This window comes from Cucurbita pepo, chromosome 9, assembly GCF_057944985.1.
Source record: "Cucurbita pepo subsp. pepo isolate OVF chromosome 9, ASM5794498v1, whole genome shotgun sequence".
Taxonomy (NCBI): domain Eukaryota; kingdom Viridiplantae; phylum Streptophyta; class Magnoliopsida; order Cucurbitales; family Cucurbitaceae; genus Cucurbita; species Cucurbita pepo.
In genome coordinates this window covers 13358580-13374421 of record NC_141806.1, presented here as the reverse complement: position 1 = coordinate 13374421, position 15842 = coordinate 13358580, and the positions used below count along the sequence as shown (strand labels likewise).

The 15842-nt window shown below is 37.6% G+C and overlaps 3 protein-coding genes across 4 annotated transcripts; 1 reads left to right on the top strand and 2 right to left on the bottom strand.

Annotated features, from left to right (window-relative positions):
- Positions 1-4184: 4184 nt before the first annotated feature.
- Positions 4185-8208, bottom strand: LOC111802500 (protein ROOT INITIATION DEFECTIVE 3). Its single transcript, XM_023686896.2, has 8 exons — positions 7699-8208; positions 7389-7502; positions 6512-6645; positions 6268-6412; positions 5987-6186; positions 5038-5159; positions 4713-4933; positions 4185-4591 (listed from the first exon to the last, which is right to left on the bottom strand). Exons 1-8 carry the CDS (start codon positions 7927-7929, stop codon positions 4373-4375), a joined length of 1386 nt encoding a protein of 461 aa, XP_023542664.2. The 5' UTR covers positions 7930-8208; the 3' UTR covers positions 4185-4372.
- Positions 8209-9351: 1143 nt separating this feature from the next.
- Positions 9352-12835, top strand: LOC111802556 (cycloeucalenol cycloisomerase). 2 transcript variants are annotated; one of them, XM_023686963.2, is made up of 8 exons: positions 9353-9539; positions 9614-9765; positions 10071-10154; positions 10392-10433; positions 10915-11025; positions 11103-11294; positions 11437-11534; positions 12408-12835. In XM_023686963.2, the coding sequence occupies exons 1-8, from the start codon at positions 9533-9535 to the stop codon at positions 12577-12579; spliced, it is 858 nt and encodes a 285-aa protein (XP_023542731.2). In that variant the 5' UTR covers positions 9353-9532; the 3' UTR covers positions 12580-12835. The 2 variants fall into 2 exon arrangements, with proteins under 2 accessions (XP_023542732.2, XP_023542731.2); XM_023686964.2 differs by lacking the exon at positions 9614-9765 and having other exon boundaries at positions 9352-9539.
- A 101-nt stretch (positions 12836-12936) lies between these two features.
- Positions 12937-14802, bottom strand: LOC111802575 (elongation factor 1-delta 2-like). The gene is made up of 8 exons (XM_023686995.2): positions 14646-14802; positions 14447-14552; positions 14208-14324; positions 14009-14087; positions 13742-13859; positions 13530-13643; positions 13252-13413; positions 12937-13151 (listed from the first exon to the last, which is right to left on the bottom strand). Coding segments are annotated over exons 2-8 (678 nt in total). The 5' UTR covers positions 14533-14552; positions 14646-14802; the 3' UTR covers positions 12937-13149.
- Between the last annotated feature and the right edge of the window lie 1040 nt (positions 14803-15842).

Here is a 15842-nt window from a genome sequence, read left to right as displayed (position 1 = left end):
TAACGTTTAGGAGCCATACTGACCTCGGATGGTAAAACTAAGGGCAGAAACGGCTTCGGAAAGGGTCAAAAACCTTGGAATCGATATATTATAGTGATACCGAGTCACCAAGCCGGGTTGCCGAGCCAACCAACTAAGCTGCCAAGCCGAGTCGCCGTACACGTCAAGCCGAGCTGAGCTGCCACAGGATATGCGTGCGAAACAATGCACGCGTTTGCTGGGCTCGTATTGGGCCGGAATGAGTGCGGCCCGTGTTCGTCTATGGACTAGGCTAGAGATCGAAGTAGCCCGACCTGAATCTTTCGTCTTCCTTACCCGGAAGACCTTGATAACCCTAAACGAAGGTGCGCCGCTGCCGATGACGACACAGTCTACCCGCTTCCGATGACGGTGACGTGGCGTCTTCCTCCTTCGGTTCCGATGGCCAACCTTCTTCAACGCAGCAATTCCAACGTCGACGCTTACTTCCACTCGATTCTTTCTCCGAAACAGCAACGCTAATCGATTCTGAGAACTCCTCGAAACCAGTGAACCAACCACACATTTTTCCCCTCTAACACTCTTGGTTTTTCCCGTACTCTCAGACACCCTCGAGAACTCAAAAAGTTTGGAGAGTCAAAATCGTTTACAAAGAAGAAGTAGAGTTGAATATGAGAATATAAAAGGTGTTTATGACTTTACCATTAAGGTAGTAATTTCCTGGCTATAAATCCTACATTTTCCAGCGACAATAAATGCAGCATAATATCTTTTCATTTTGGCAGCAAAAATAAAATCTTAGCATAACATCTAAAATAAATAAAACAAAAATTCGAATCCTTACATTTGGTTTCTTAGAAGAATCAATGAGAATCTCTGGTTTTTTACCATGAATCAAGGAGAATCTATAGTTAATCAAGGAGAATCTATAGTTTCTTACTATGAATCAAACAAAATCTATGGTTTCACGGAGAATCTATAGTTTCTTATCCTGAATCCTTATTCTAAATTAAAGAGAATCTATGGTTTCTTACCATGAATTCTTAAATCAAAGAGAATCTATAGTTTCTTATTGTGAGTTCTTATTATAAAGGAAGGAGAATCTATGGTTTCTTACCATGAATTCTTCCTATGAATTAAGGAGAATCTATGTTTCTTACTATGAACTCTTATTATAAATAAAAAAGAATCTCTGGTTTCTTACCCTGAATTCTTCCTATAATCAAAAAAAATATTTGGTTTCTTACCCTGAATTCTTACTGCGAATCAGGAGAATCTCTGGTCTCTTACTATGAATCAAAAAAGAATCTATGATTTCTTAGATGAATCAAGGAGAATCTCTGGTTTCTTACCATGAATCGAGGAGAATCTCTGGTTTCTTACCATGAATCAAGGAAAATCTATGGTTTCTTATCATGAATTCTTGTCATAAATCAAAGAGAATATTTGGTTTCTTAGAAAAATCAAGGAGAATCTCTGGTTTTTTATTATAAATCAAAGAGAATCTATATTTCTTACCATGAATTCTTATTATAAATCAAAGAGAATCTATGATTTCTTACCATGAATTCTTAGGAGGAGAATCTCTGGTTTCTTAACATGAATTCTTACTGTGAATCAAGAAGAATCTCTGGTTTTCTTATCATGAATTCTTACTATGAATCAAGAAGAATCTCTGGGTTCTTACCATGCATTCTTACTATGAATTAAGAAGAATCTCTAGTTTCTAATCCAGGAGAATCTATGGTTGGTTTCTTAGGATGAATCAAGGAGAATCTATGGTATCTTACTATGAATCAAGGAGAATCTCTAGTTTCTTACCATGAATCCTTACTATGAATCAAAAAGAATCTCAAATTGTTACTATAAATCAAGGAGAATCTATGGTTTCTTACCATGAATTCTTACTATAAATCATAGAGAATCTCTGGTTTCTTACCATGAATTCTTACTATGAATCGAAGAGAATCTCTGGTTTCTTACTATGAATCAAGGAGAATCTATAGTTTCTTACCATGAATTCTTACTCTAAATCAAAGAGAATCTATGGTTTTTTACCATGAATCAAGGAGATTTTTTACCGTGAATGAAAGAGATTTCTTACCATGAATCAAGAAGATTTCTTACCGTGAATCAAGTAAATTTCTTACCATGAATCCAGTAGATTTCTTATCATGAATAGTAAATTTCTTCAATCAAGGAGAATCTATGATTTCTTACCATGAATTCTTACTATAAATTGAGGAGAATTTATGGTTTCTTACCATGAATCAGAGAGAATCTATAATTTCTTACAATGAATCCAAGAGGATCTATAGTTTCTTATATCTATAGTTTCTTACCATGAATCAAGGAGAATCTATAGTTTCTTACTATGAATCAAAGAGAATCTATGGTTTCAAAAAAAATCTAGTTTCTTATCTTGAATTCTTATTCTAAATTAAAGATTATCTATGGTTTTTTACCATGAATTCTTAAATCAAAGAGAATCTATAGTTTCTTATCGTGAATTCTTATTATAAATGAAAGATTCAATCAAAGAGAATCTATAGTTTCTTACCGTGAATTCTTATTATAAATGAAAGAGAATCTCTGGTTTCTTACCCTGAATTCTTCTTATAAATCAAAGAGAATCTCTGATTTTTTACCATGAATTCTTACTATGAATCAAGAAAAATCTCTGGTCTCTTACGGTGAATCAAGGAAGAATCTATGATTTCTTAGATGAATCAAGGAGAATCTCTAGTTTCTTAGCATGAATTCTTACCATAAATCAAAGAGAATCTATGGTTTCTTACTATGAATCAAGGGAGAATCTATGGTTTCTTACCATGAATCAAGGAGAATCTATGTTTCTTACCATGAATTCTTATCATAAATAAAAAAGTATCTATGAATTCTTATTATAAATTATAGAGAATCTATGATTTCTTACCATGAATTCTTACTATAAATGGAGGAGAATCTCTGGTTTCTTACCGTGAATTGTTCCTATGAATTAAAGAGAATATCTTTTGTTCCTTACCATGAATTCTTACTATGAATCAAAGAGAATCTCTGGTTTCTAATCAAGGAGAATCTATGGTTGGTTTTTTACCATGAATCAAAGAGAATCTCTGGTTTCTTACTATTAATCCAGGAGATTCTATGGTTTCTTACCATGAATCAAGGAGATTCTTACCGTGAATGAAAGAGATTTCTTACCATGAATCAAGTAGATTTCTTACCATGAATCAAGTAGATTTCTTACCGTGAATCAAGTAGATTTCTTACCATGAATCAAGTAGATTTCTTACCGTGAATCAAGTAGATTTCTTACCATGAAAGTAAATTTCTTCAAGGAGAATTTATGATTTCTTACCATAAATCAAGGAGAATTTATGATTTCTTATCATAAATCAAGGAGAATTTATGATTTCTTATCATAAATCAAGGAGAATCTATGATTTCTTATCATAAATCAAGGAGAATCTACGAGAATATTTACTGGTTTGAATCGAGGAGAAACTATAATTTCTTATCAAGAATCAAAGAGAATCTACAATTTCTTACCCTGAATCATAGATTCTGAACCAAGGAGAATCATAAATTATGATTCAGGACCAAGGAGAATCATAAATTCTGAACCAAGGAGAATTTATGTTTCTTACCATGAATCGAAGAGAATCTACGATTTATTGGTTTGTTTGTAGATTTTCGATTGTTTGTTACCCTGAATCAAAGAAAATCTATGATTTCTTGGTTTATTGGTTTGTTTGATACCATGAAAAATCTATAATTTTTTTGGTTTGTTTATTACCTTAATCAAAGAAAATGTATGATTTCCTGGTTTGTTACATGAATCCAGGCCTACCTACCATGTAATCCTCATTATCAAGGCCTACCATGTAATCCTCATTATCAAGATTTATTTGTTATCATGGATCAAAGAAAATGGACGGGTTTATTACATGGATCCAAGAGAATGTATGATTTACTAGTTTGTTACATGGATCAAAAGAATGTATGATTTTCTGGGTCTGTTACATGAATGAAAGAGAATATATGATTTCCTTGTTACATGGATCAAGGCCTACCATGTGATCCTCATTATACACATCTATAAATACATGAGGTGGTGACCCATATAGGTCACACGGTAACCTAAAAGAAAATGAGAAAAATCCCTAATTAAATAGTATTTAAACACTCATCTCCCCTCCATGATTTGTAAAATAATGAAACATTTTATTAAAACCATACTTGTTAAAGAAGTTAGACCCAAACTTCAAAGCAGCAATTGGTAGAACAAATCTAGAAATAGAAATTTAGCAAACATGAAACTATGGAACAGACCCAGAAAAAGAACAAAAAGGTTTATCACTTACAGCCGGTACCCAAGATCATCTAAAGATCAATGGAATGACAATGGATGCTTCTCCCTAGTCCGAGCGACTCGATCTCTTTGATCTTTTCGTTTCTTCGGGAACAAACGAGTCTGCATCATGTCAAGCAACTGTGATTGAAGATGGTTGTTCATCTCCATAACTTGCTTCGTCATTCTAGACGCCCACATTCGGCTTTGTAAACGTGTATCGACTTTCATCTGTATTGCTGCTGATGTCCCTTCTGTCTGAACACACAATGGCAAGGGAGTATGAATATATTGATAATACAAGCTGCACTTTATCCATTGGACTTACTTAGCAGCTACAGTAAAGGCACAATGTAGAAGAGTTGAAAGAGAGAGTGACCTTCATATCAAATATTTGCTGATTCAGTGAACTGGCACTTGTGAATCCGACGAGATTTGGATTCTCCCCGAGGGGTCGGGAAGAGGGAAAGAGAGGTATTGTGCTCGTCGACAAGTTGGCTGGCTGGGGATACTTGTCGAACTGTTTCAAGACTCTCTTACGGTTTGACGTAGAGATCAGCAGCGACGACCGTGGAAATGCTACCAAGTTGGTTATTCTCCCTGTTGATAGATCCCATATAAGTTCGTGTTCATCGACAAAAGGACACGAAGAACAGAACATTAAATTGCCTCGAACAAGAAAATTACATCTGAGGAGTAATTACCTTTCTTGTGGTCAAGCTTTTGAATGATCCTCTGACTATCGATGTCCCATATGCAGACTGTGCAATCCTCGGATGCAGAAACTAGATCCATTTGACTGAAGGCCAGAGCAGTAATAGCTCCCCTGCATTAATGGTGGAAACTTGAACAATGAAGTTACCATTAAAGTGTACAAGGCAAAGGAACAAAGATGGTCTTGCAGCTTGTATAATATTAATTGTTGTCAAAGGAAAGAAAATATTTATAGTGTAACCGCTCAAGCCCAAGCCCATTACTAGCAGATATTGTCTTCTTTTTTTTACTTTTACATTTGAGATTCTCCTCAAGGTTTTTAAAACGCCTCTACTAGGGAGAGATTTCCACACCCTTATAAGGAATGTTTCGTTCCCTTCTCCAACTAATGTGGGTTCTCACAATCCACTCTCTTGGGGCCCTGTGTCGTCGCTGACACACCGCCCGATGTCTGGCTTTGATACCATGTGTAACAGCCCAAACCCACCACTAGCAAATATTGTTCTCTTTGGGTTTTCAAGTTCGGGCTTCCCCTCAAGGTTTTTAAAACGCGAATACTAGGGAGAGATTTCCACACCCTTATAAGAAATGTTTTGTTCTCCTCTCCAACCGATGCGGGATCTCACAATCCACCCCCCCTTGGGGGCCCAGCGTCCTTGTTGGCACACCGCTTGGTGTCTGGCTTTGATACCATAAATAACAGCTCAAATCCACAGCTAGCAGATATTGTCCTTTTTGGGTTTTCACTTTCAGGCTTCCCTTCAATGTTTTTAAAACACGTCTACTAGGGAGAGGTTTCCACACCCTTATAGAATGCTTCGTTTCTCTTTCCAACTGATGTGGGATCTTAGAACGACGATAATAAGAATTTAAAAAAAAACAGAAAAGGAAAGTCGTACTACAAACAACACAGAGAAATTTCCAAGTAGCATACATTACTTGTGTCCTGTTGATGCAAATAATTGGCTTTCTTTAATGGTAATGCAGTTATCCAATCCAAATTCAAGCCTGCTAGCAAAAATTTTCCCATCAACAGTCCCAGAGAACAGAAATTGCTCAGTTGGATGAAGAACAATCTCAGTGATTCCCTCTACATGACCTTGAGTTCCCCGAATCATTCCCGACATTAAATCCCAAAACTGCAACCCAGAAATGTTAATCAAGCTATAAGTTTACCAGACCTCAAAAGAATAATAGATACAATGTTACAGTTTACCAACCTTTAAACTGCCATCGAGGGAGCTTGAAATGATCATCGACATCGAGTAGCCAGACATAGTAATTAGACCAGTTAAAGGCGACTTATGTTCTATGAGACAGTATAACATTGGCTGTGCAGTTGCCACAAGTTCCACATCCAGCAAACTAGCATAAAGTTCGAGGGAAAAATTACAACGACGAAAAGCTACCGAAAATGCATCAATCAAAGAGGTTGTAAAGGCATTGTGAAGAGAATACATTTACCTAATCATGGACCAGACACAAATCATTCCATCGGCCGAACCAGTAATGAGAAACGAATCGTCCCAAGAAAACAGGATGAATTTTATGGGCTTATGATGCCCACTCCAAAGCTTAAGCAATTTACCACTACCAACCTGCAAATTGCCTCTGTTAGATGAACACGACTCTCCACAATGGTATGATATTGTCCACTTTGAGCATAAGCTCTCATGGCTTTGTTTTAGGCTTCCTCAGAACGCCTCATACCAATGGAGAGAGTATTCTTTGTTTATAAAGACATGATCATTCCCTAAATTAGCCGATGTGGGACTTTCATCATCCAACACCTCCCCTTAATCGCTTAGTCATTTTTTAATGCCTTCGAGAGGAGGTTTGACTCATTTTCTTTTGAAGTCCTTTGTTCGATATTTGAGGAGTTACCAATCTATTGGCACGACTGACTCATTTTCTTTTGGAGTCCTTTGTTCGATATTTGAGGAGTTACCAATCTATTGGCACGACTAAGTTTAGGGCATGGCTCTGATACCATGTTAGACGAACACGACTCTCCACAATGGTATGATATTGTCCACTTTGAGCATAAGCTCTCATGGCTTTACTTTGGGCTTCCCCAAAAGGCCTCATACCAATGGAGAGAGTATTCTTTGTTTATAAACACATGATCATTCCCTAAATTAGTCGATGTGGGACTTTCATCATCCAACAGCCTCAACCAAATGAGACTCTGAAGGATGTTTATGTACAAATTCTCATACAGATATACAAAATGGATTGAAAATAAGATGAACAACCAAATCAATATTGAATTATCACATATATGCATATAGATACCCACATACTGGATGAAAAAACAAGAGAATTTCAGCCAACTACTGACCTCCCAGAGATGAATATTACCGGAATGAGCTCCACCTGCAAGATATACACCGTCCTTTGTTGAAGCAAGTGGTCCAATAGGCTCCAATGGATAGCTCCTAAGAGGGGACTGAGGCTGAAAAGGCACAATGATTTAGGGCTTAATATTGTAAATCGCCCCTAAAATCGAACAAGTGAGTTCTTAATATAAATCCAGTTCAAGATTACTCAAGCGGGTTTGTAAAGAATCGAATCGTCTATGATTATACAAACAATGATAGCATCTGAAAGAAAATGTGTATTCAAAAGCAGATTAATCGATAGTTCAATACCTTGCTCAGGGACCAAACGAACATGGATCCACCACCAACGGAGCCTTCCTTACGTGTCTGAGAAGCAACAAGGAACTCTTTTCTCAAGGAAATTAAACCATAAGAAGGCGAAGCGCAAGTCGGAATATGAAGGAGAGTTTCGCCTGTTTTTGGATCCCAAATCGTAATCCCTGATCCCATGTTCTTGTCGCTGCACACAGCCAACGCCATTGTTTCGCCAACATTGCTCATTTTTTGACGTTGGAAGAGATGAAAGCAAAAATTCTCCCATTAATGGAGGCTATGGAGGTAATGCATGCGAAGGCCCGACTGCTTATGCGCGTGCATTCAATTCAATGACGCCTGTCAATTGAAAGAGACAAAATCAGTTGAAACGATTTGAACTTTCGGTTCACCTTCCAAGTTTGGCTTCAGGGATCAACGAGCCAGAATCCTCTCGGCGCCAGTGAACTCCGTGCAGTCAATTTGCCGCCACCGCCACCGCCGCCGCCCGGTCGAACCTTTTGAAATAAATACAAAAGATTAATATTAAAATTTTGGATTACTTTATAAAATTTAGAGTTAAAATTGCTCTAATTTAATTTAATTAAAAGTTTAGAATAAAAATTAGTCATTTTCTCAAAATAATAATAATACCTTCTTTTTTTTTAATTATTTAAGATAAAGCATTGTATAAATATTAATGAGAGAACGAAACTATAATAACGTTACTAACCATAATGTCGGGAGCTTTTAACCTCCAAATTTTAAGTCAATAAATAAAATTAAAATTGAAAAACGTTATTTTTTTTTATCACTGCGGGATCAAAATTTCAGACATGTCAACATTTTCAAGCGATTGTCTGACTACTTTATTCCTCCCGCTACCTTCCATGTTTCAAAGGTGATTTTTCTTATATCATCCGACCATCTCCTGTCTACTTTTGGACTTGGATCATCTTGGGACAGGCGCTATCCTGCCTAAAATGGATCCATTGAGAATATTCATTTGAAAGTTAACTCAGATAGCTATCGCTGTCAAACTATACAGCTCAGTACATCTTGTTGAACAAAAAGACAGATTCATGACGCATCATCAAACAATCTCCTGTCTACTTTTGGACTTAGATCATCACGGGACAGGCACTATCCTGCCTAAAACGGATCCATTGAGAATATTCATTTGAAAGTTGACTCAGATAGTTGTCATTGTCAAACTACAGTACACCTCAATACATCTTATTTAGCAAAAAAGACAAATAGTCCCGATTCATCATCAGACAATCACTTATTCACCAACTTCGTTTGTAGTTAGTAGTTTGAATTTCCCATATCACGAAAAACTCTTTTCCCTCTGCTTAGCCCTATCCTCGGGATATTTTAGTGATAGGTTCTATAGGAACCGAACGATCCTATTTGGTCAAATACCTAACGATAAACTCCTATCTTCCGTTTGTTACCCTGTTTTTGAATAAGTTCCTTGATAATAAGTCCAAGAGCTCGATATCAACCGTGACTTTGATACAGAGCTGGAGCTGATGAATGTGTTAACTATTGGTGTGATGCTGAAAATAGACCGATTTGATTCGAGACGAAAGTTCGAACGTACTTGATTGAACTTAAAAAATAATAAATGATAAATCACCAATATAATATAGTGTAACAATTGAAGTACAAAAAAATTGAGAGTGATCGTAGTGCAACAATGGCGAAAATTTGTATTTAAAAGGAAATAGTCATCCTCAGTCATCGGCTTTGTGCTGTAAATCTTACACTCTTCTCTCTGTTTTCAGATTTCAGTCGGAGAATTTCAAGCCGAGATCGATCAACCTCGTTCAGATTCTTAATCGCTGTAATGGCCGGTGAGATTTCTTCTCTTCGTTTCGTTTTCTTCTGCTTTCGAATCCTGTATGATACTGTTCTTAACAATGTCCAGATCGAGCGCGCGCTCCCGCTCCCGCTCGTTCTTTTAGCCTATGGCTCTCTACGAATCCAAGCAAGAGATGGGGAGAATTGTTTTTTCTTTCCTATACTCCATTTTGGCTAACTCTTTGCTTGGGAATCATCGTCCCTTTCAAACTCTACGAGGTTTGCCCTCTCGAACTCGCTGAAATGGTGCCATTATCAACACTCTTTTCTTTTGTTTGATATCACTGTATTGCTTGAGTTTCTGTTCATGTTCGGCTTTGTTTTCGAGAAGACATCAAGGAAGAATGGAAGTGGCTAGGTTTCAAGATAGAATAGGGATTTAACCAAGAATTGGGGCTCAACTGTGTTATGATTAAGCCTTTTCTGTTCTTGAAACCGAAAATCATCTACAAATTGCTTTGAGATGAACTTTTTTCAAATCTTTCTATTATCAAAAGTCTAAACATGATGATTCTGATTGACAGAGTTTCACGGAAATGGAATATATGGTTCTTGGTTTGGTTGCAGCAGTTCCTTCTTTCTTGATACCAGTGGTGTGGCCTGGAGAGGTACAATTTACTAGCTCTTCATGTCTATGATCCTATAACCAAAACCCCTTCACATATTTGTTTATGGGAACCAATGGATTACAGGTTAACTTCATGGGACAGGAAGATTTTCTTCGGTCTAAGGACTGGTGTTTCTCTAAGATTTACATGTGAAACTGAATGTTAATCACTAAAAAGTTCTAAAAAATCAAGATCTAGGCATATCAAGTGATATAATTTGCTTGGAATTGGTTGCAGGCTGACAGGAATTTGCCTTGGAAAGAGCGTTATTGGGTGAAGGTTAGTTTTCTACCATGTTTTAGTACCATTAATGTAACAAGCCCAACCCAAGCCCACCGCTAGCCGATATTGCCCTCCTTGGGTTTTCCTTTCAGGCTTACCTGGGTTTTCCTTTCAGGCTTACCCTGAGGTTTTTAAAACATGGTAGAGGTTCACACACCTTTATAAAGAATGCTTCGTTCTCTGGTTGTTACAAATGGTATCAGAGCCAGACACCGAACGATGTGCAGCGAGGCCACTGGGCCCCGAAGGGGGTGGATTGTAGGATCCCACATCGGTTTGGGAGGAGAACAAAGCATTTTTTATAAGGGTGTGGGAACCTCTCCCAAATAGACGTATTTAAAAACATTGAGGAGAAGCCCCAAAAAGATGATATATACTCGTGGTGAGCTTGAACTATTACAATTGAACTCTCAACTCTCAAACCAGATGGCTACCAATCAATTTAAACTCTACCTAAGATGTTTTCCCTCTGTGGCAGGTTAGTCTATGGATAGCAATCTTCAGCTATGTGGGAAATTACTTTTGGACTCATTACTTTTTCACTGTTTTGGGGGCATCTTATACGTTTCCATCATGGAGGATGAACAATGTAAGATTGGAAGGAATTGAAAGGAAAAGTATAACAAAATAGCGGAAAGAAGATAAAAGGATTTGTTAATTTTGCAGGTACCTCATACGACGTTTCTTCTTACGCATGTCTGCTTTCTGTTGTATCATGTCACATCCAACATGACTCTTAGAAGACTCCGGCATTCTATTGCCGGCTTGCCGGAGCATATTCAATGGGCTACCATGGTTGCATGGATTGTGGCTCTCTCATACTTTGTTGCATACTTGGAGACTCTGGCTATTTCTAATGTAATTTCCTATCTTTCTCCTCTTATGTTCTTACAAAACTATTTCCAAGAAACCCTTTCAGCGAAATCTTCCTATTCGAAGAATCGGTCCTGACTCTTCTTTATAGAGTAATTCAACCTATTGATACTTTGGGCATGTGCAGTTCCCTTACTACCAATTTCAGGATCGGGATTCAATGTACAAATTTGGCTCTTTGTTCTATGCTATCTACTTCTTCGTCAGCTTCCCAATGTTCTTGAGGTAAGACACTCACTCTTGGTGCCTTAGTATGTACAAACCAGACACAAGTCTGCCATTTTTCTTCATGAGTTACGAAAACTATATTAGGGAAGGAAGACGATGACTACGAATTGCAGAACTTAGATGGGGGTACCCAGATTTTCCATGATACCTTTTAATCATCTTCTATAGTTGTCACCTGCTGTTACCTTTTCTATTGCACATAATATGCATAAACTTCCATAGTAGTTTGTCCAATCGTGTTGAAAGTTTAGGTGACTCTAAAATTCCATATCGCTTGGAAAGAGGAACGAAACATTCCTCACGAGAGAGTGAAAATTTCTCTCTAACCGACAAATATTGGCTAGCAGTGAGCTTGAACTGTTACAAATGGTATTAGAACTAGACACCGAGCAGTGTACTAGCAAGGATGCTAGCCCTAAGGGAGGTGGATTGTGAAATCCCACATCAAGCTATAATTTGTCCAATAGTGTTAAAAATTTAGGAATCCTGTAAACAAGAGTAGCTGCCAAGTTTGGACCTTCATAGCTCTATTATCACATTAAGCCATAGGGGCTTGTATAGCATGCTATCAGAGAGTACTAGGAAAAATGGTCATGGTGGGGACTCGAATTAACTAAGATGAAGTGTAGAATTACAAGAATTAGTATCCTTCACATTATTATGGTAACATATAGTTCACGGCCATGATGTACGTGGCGCCTTTCCGCCTTTCGAGTTCTCTTTTCTATTGTCAACTGATTTTAGCTTCCCCATTGAACTCGGACTCTGCAACCCAAGTGTATATAGGAACAAAATGAGTTTGTTTTAAAGGTTAAATGCCTACCACTTTTTTCTAATATCCTCCTATCATGTTGATTCAATGCACAACAGGATTGATGAGAAGCCTGGTGATCTCTGGGACTTGCAAAGAGTGGCCGTTGATTCTCTGGGAGCAGCAATGTTGGTGACGATCGCACTCGATCTATGGCGCATCTTCCTGGGGCCGATTGTACCGATTCCGAAAAAGCGATGCAGTGACCCAGGGCTGCCATGGTTTCTTTAACAAATCAAATGAAACTTCAAAACCTGTTACCGTAGTTTCTGTTCAATTTTTTGACACTCTGAAACCATTGTTTCAGATATACCTTAATAAAACCAAATATTTCTCTCATTGCCTACCACTTAACACACTATTTGTGAGTTATCCCTCACAAATTTAAGAACAGAGAGAGAACAAATATTAGATTCTTTGCTGTAATATGTTGTCATACACCTGCATCCTTTTCCACATGAACAATATCATGTAATATTCTGCTTGACATGTCCATGAATGATTCTTCTATTCTATCACTCTGAAGATTAGGAAAAATTGAATGACGACAATTGTGGGATAAAAAACGATCTCGAGGAAGCAAAAGACGCGTCAATCAAATGCTCATCGACTTAATCAGAAAAATTCATGAAACATGATAACTCTAAGACAACTTCCAGAAGCTCGCTTCAAAATTCATAGAAGTAGACAAAACAAGTTTGAAGAGGTAGAAACGAGAAACAGACACATGAGATTGTAAACAAATAATAAAAAGATCTTCCCTGGACTCGGCAACATCTTTGAAACCACCAAAGCTCAAAATTCTGCATGATGGGGAACACCATAGTTGGTTAAAAAAATTCAAAGGGTATTCAAGATAGATAGTAAACATAAAATTTAAATAGCTTATGTTGAAGGCCATACATATTTTGTTGAAGGCCACAATATCACAGCTCTGAACATGCTCGTTTATGGGTTCAACTGTCAGACGTTCCTCAATCAAAGTGTCAACAGACACTAAGTCATCCACAATTGTGAGCATTATCTGCAATTTCTTAATACCATATCCAACAGGAACAAGCTTGGCTGCAATTTAAATTTTAGTGTCAAAACCCAATCATAAGAAGTAACCAGTTGCATTACATGATAATAAAGTAATCGATCGAAGATAATGTTGACACAAGAAAATGCTTTGGACTTACATGCTCCCCAGAGCAAACCTTCCATCTCAACGCTTCTTACGGCCTCTTCAAGTTTCTTCATGTCAGTCTCATCATCCCATGGTTTAATATCCATCAGAACTGATGACTTGCCAGCTGAAAAAGAAAAGCATGCACCACATCATGAAAATCATTTATGTAAGTTTTTATCTGACAGTGTAAGGGGGTTGCATAGAATCACTGAGAAAACTCACATTCCTTCTTCTTAGTAGAAGCCTTGATGGAAGCTGCACGCTCCTCTGCAGCCTTCTTTTCCTCCTCAGTCTCTTCACCAAAAAGATCCATATCGTCGTCGTCCTCATCAGCAGCAGCCTGATAAAATTTTCAGAGTAATTAACGAGATGAAACCAGTCTAGTAAATTAACTCTATAACGCAGCATGCACCAAGAGACTATGTATCGCCTCTCGTATGGAGCACACATAACATATAGGCGAAAGTAAACATTAGGTAACATTTCTACCTTTGCGTCCCCGGCCGGTGGGGTTGCAATTGCCTCAGCTGATTCGAACTTAACGCCAGAACCCTCTCCAAAAACAGCACTATAAAACCATTATCGAACCCATTGGTTATAGAACAATTATTAAACAGAACATAACCATAAATCTACGAACATGAATTCAATGAAATCAGCCGCAAATTTAAGCATTTCGATTACTTACGAAACTCTCAAGAGTGCTTCGATGTGATTGCTCCACCTAGCCACGTTAAGATATTCGCTGGATACGGGTTTGGAGAGACTCTCATAAACGGTAACATCATCCTTTGAAGGCTGATACCTGAAGAAAATCATTCATAAACGATCGAACATTAAAAAACCAGATCTATGCTTCACTCAGAACGAAGCCTTCGTATGAACACAATATCAAGTCAATTAAACAAAACGAGATCATAAACTAACCCGGAAATGTAGCTACGACTAAGCAAGTACTCGTCAAGTTTTTTCAAACCAGCTGCCGATTTGACATCATGGAGTGCGACCGCCATTTCAAACTGAAGAGATTTCTCTGTACGAAAATCCGAAAGCCTAGCAATCAGTTCATAATTTTTCAAGAATTACACTTGTGAGAGACATCGAGATGAGTGGATCGGAAACTTACCGCCGGCGGGGATGCTGCAACTCAAAAATGAGAAGACGAGACTGGATGCTGATAATTGCTAAAGCCTGTTAGTGGCGTCTAGGGTTTCCGGCTCTGTGCAGTATTTAAAGGGGGAGAAGGACATAATCCGGTGCGCCGCATGTACGCTATGTTATTGAGCTCAACGCCAATCAATCTCTTAACTCAGTTGATCAATCTAAATTAAATTTGTATTGAATTACTGAGTTTTTCTTTTTTAAAAAAATATTTCTTTATAGATTTGTTTTAGTCCTTTCATTATTTATTTTAAATTTATAATTTTGATGTCACATTTTTATTTGTTTCTTCAACTAAAAAAATAAAAAACAATATTTTAAAGTTTTAGTTTCAAATATAACTGCAATAAAAACACATATGCGAGGGAGAGGTTTCCACACCCCTTTACAAACAGAGGGAGAGGTTTCCACACCCCTTTACTTCGTTCCCTGTATGCAGAAGAAGAGATTGAAAGAAAGAGAAGCAGAGCTCCTTTCCCTGTCGGTAAAGCTGCAGAGCTCCTTCACCTCCCCTGTCGGTTTCACTGCAGAGCTCCTTCAACTGAACGGGAACCAGCACCCTGTTATAAATGGTATCACAGTCAGGTTTCCACACCTTTACTTGCATTTCCTTTACTTGCATTTTTTTATAAGAGTGTGGAAGCTTCAGGTATATGGAAAATTACTTTTCACCCACTTATTTTTACTGTGCTTTGGGGTATCTTATACATTTCCATCATAGAGGATGAACCATGTAGGAACATGAGAAAATTGAAAGAAAAAGTAAAAGAAAACTCCAACATTCTATTGTCGGCTTGCTGGAGCATATTCAACGGGCTACCATGGTTGCATACATTGTTGCTCTCTCGTACTTGTTGAAGGAGACTCGAGACCCTGGCCATTTCTAATGTAATTTTCTATCTTTCTCCTCTCTTGTTCTTACATAACTATTTTTAAGAATTCTCTTGTTTATATAGTAATTCGGCCTATTGATACTTTTGGACGTGTGCAATTTCTTTACTACTAATTTCAAGATCGGAATTTAATGTACAAAGTTGGTCTATTTTTCCATTTTTCTTCATGAGTTACAAAAACTAGATAGGAGAAGGAAGACGATGATTCTTCACAAGGGTATGAAAATCCCTCAATTTATCCCTCCTTAATAGAGGTATTTTAAAATCGT

Coding starts and splice junctions, on each gene's coding strand:
- LOC111802575 (XM_023686995.2), bottom strand. CDS start 14,532: ATGGCGGTCGCACTCCATGATGTCAAATCGGCAGCTGGTTTGAAAAAA. Junction 14,325..14,446: donor AGTCGTAGCTACATTTCCGG/GTTAGTTTATGA, acceptor GATTTTCTTCAG/GTATCAGCCTTCAAAGGATG. Junction 13,644..13,741: donor TTCTACTAAGAAGAAGGAAT/GTGAGTTTTCTC, acceptor TTTCTTTTTCAG/CTGGCAAGTCATCAGTTCTG.
- LOC111802500 (XM_023686896.2), bottom strand. CDS start 7,929: ATGAGCAATGTTGGCGAAACAATGGCGTTGGCTGTGTGCAGCGACAAG. Junction 7,503..7,698: donor TCGTTTGGTCCCTGAGCAAG/GTATTGAACTAT, acceptor GTGCCTTTTCAG/CCTCAGTCCCCTCTTAGGAG. Junction 5,160..5,986: donor TTTGCATCAACAGGACACAA/GTAATGTATGCT, acceptor CCATTAATGCAG/GGGAGCTATTACTGCTCTGG.
- LOC111802556 (XM_023686963.2), top strand. Junction 9,766..10,070: donor TCCCTTTCAAACTCTACGAG/GTTTGCCCTCTC, acceptor TCTGATTGACAG/AGTTTCACGGAAATGGAATA. Junction 11,295..11,436: donor AGACTCTGGCTATTTCTAAT/GTAATTTCCTAT, acceptor GGGCATGTGCAG/TTCCCTTACTACCAATTTCA.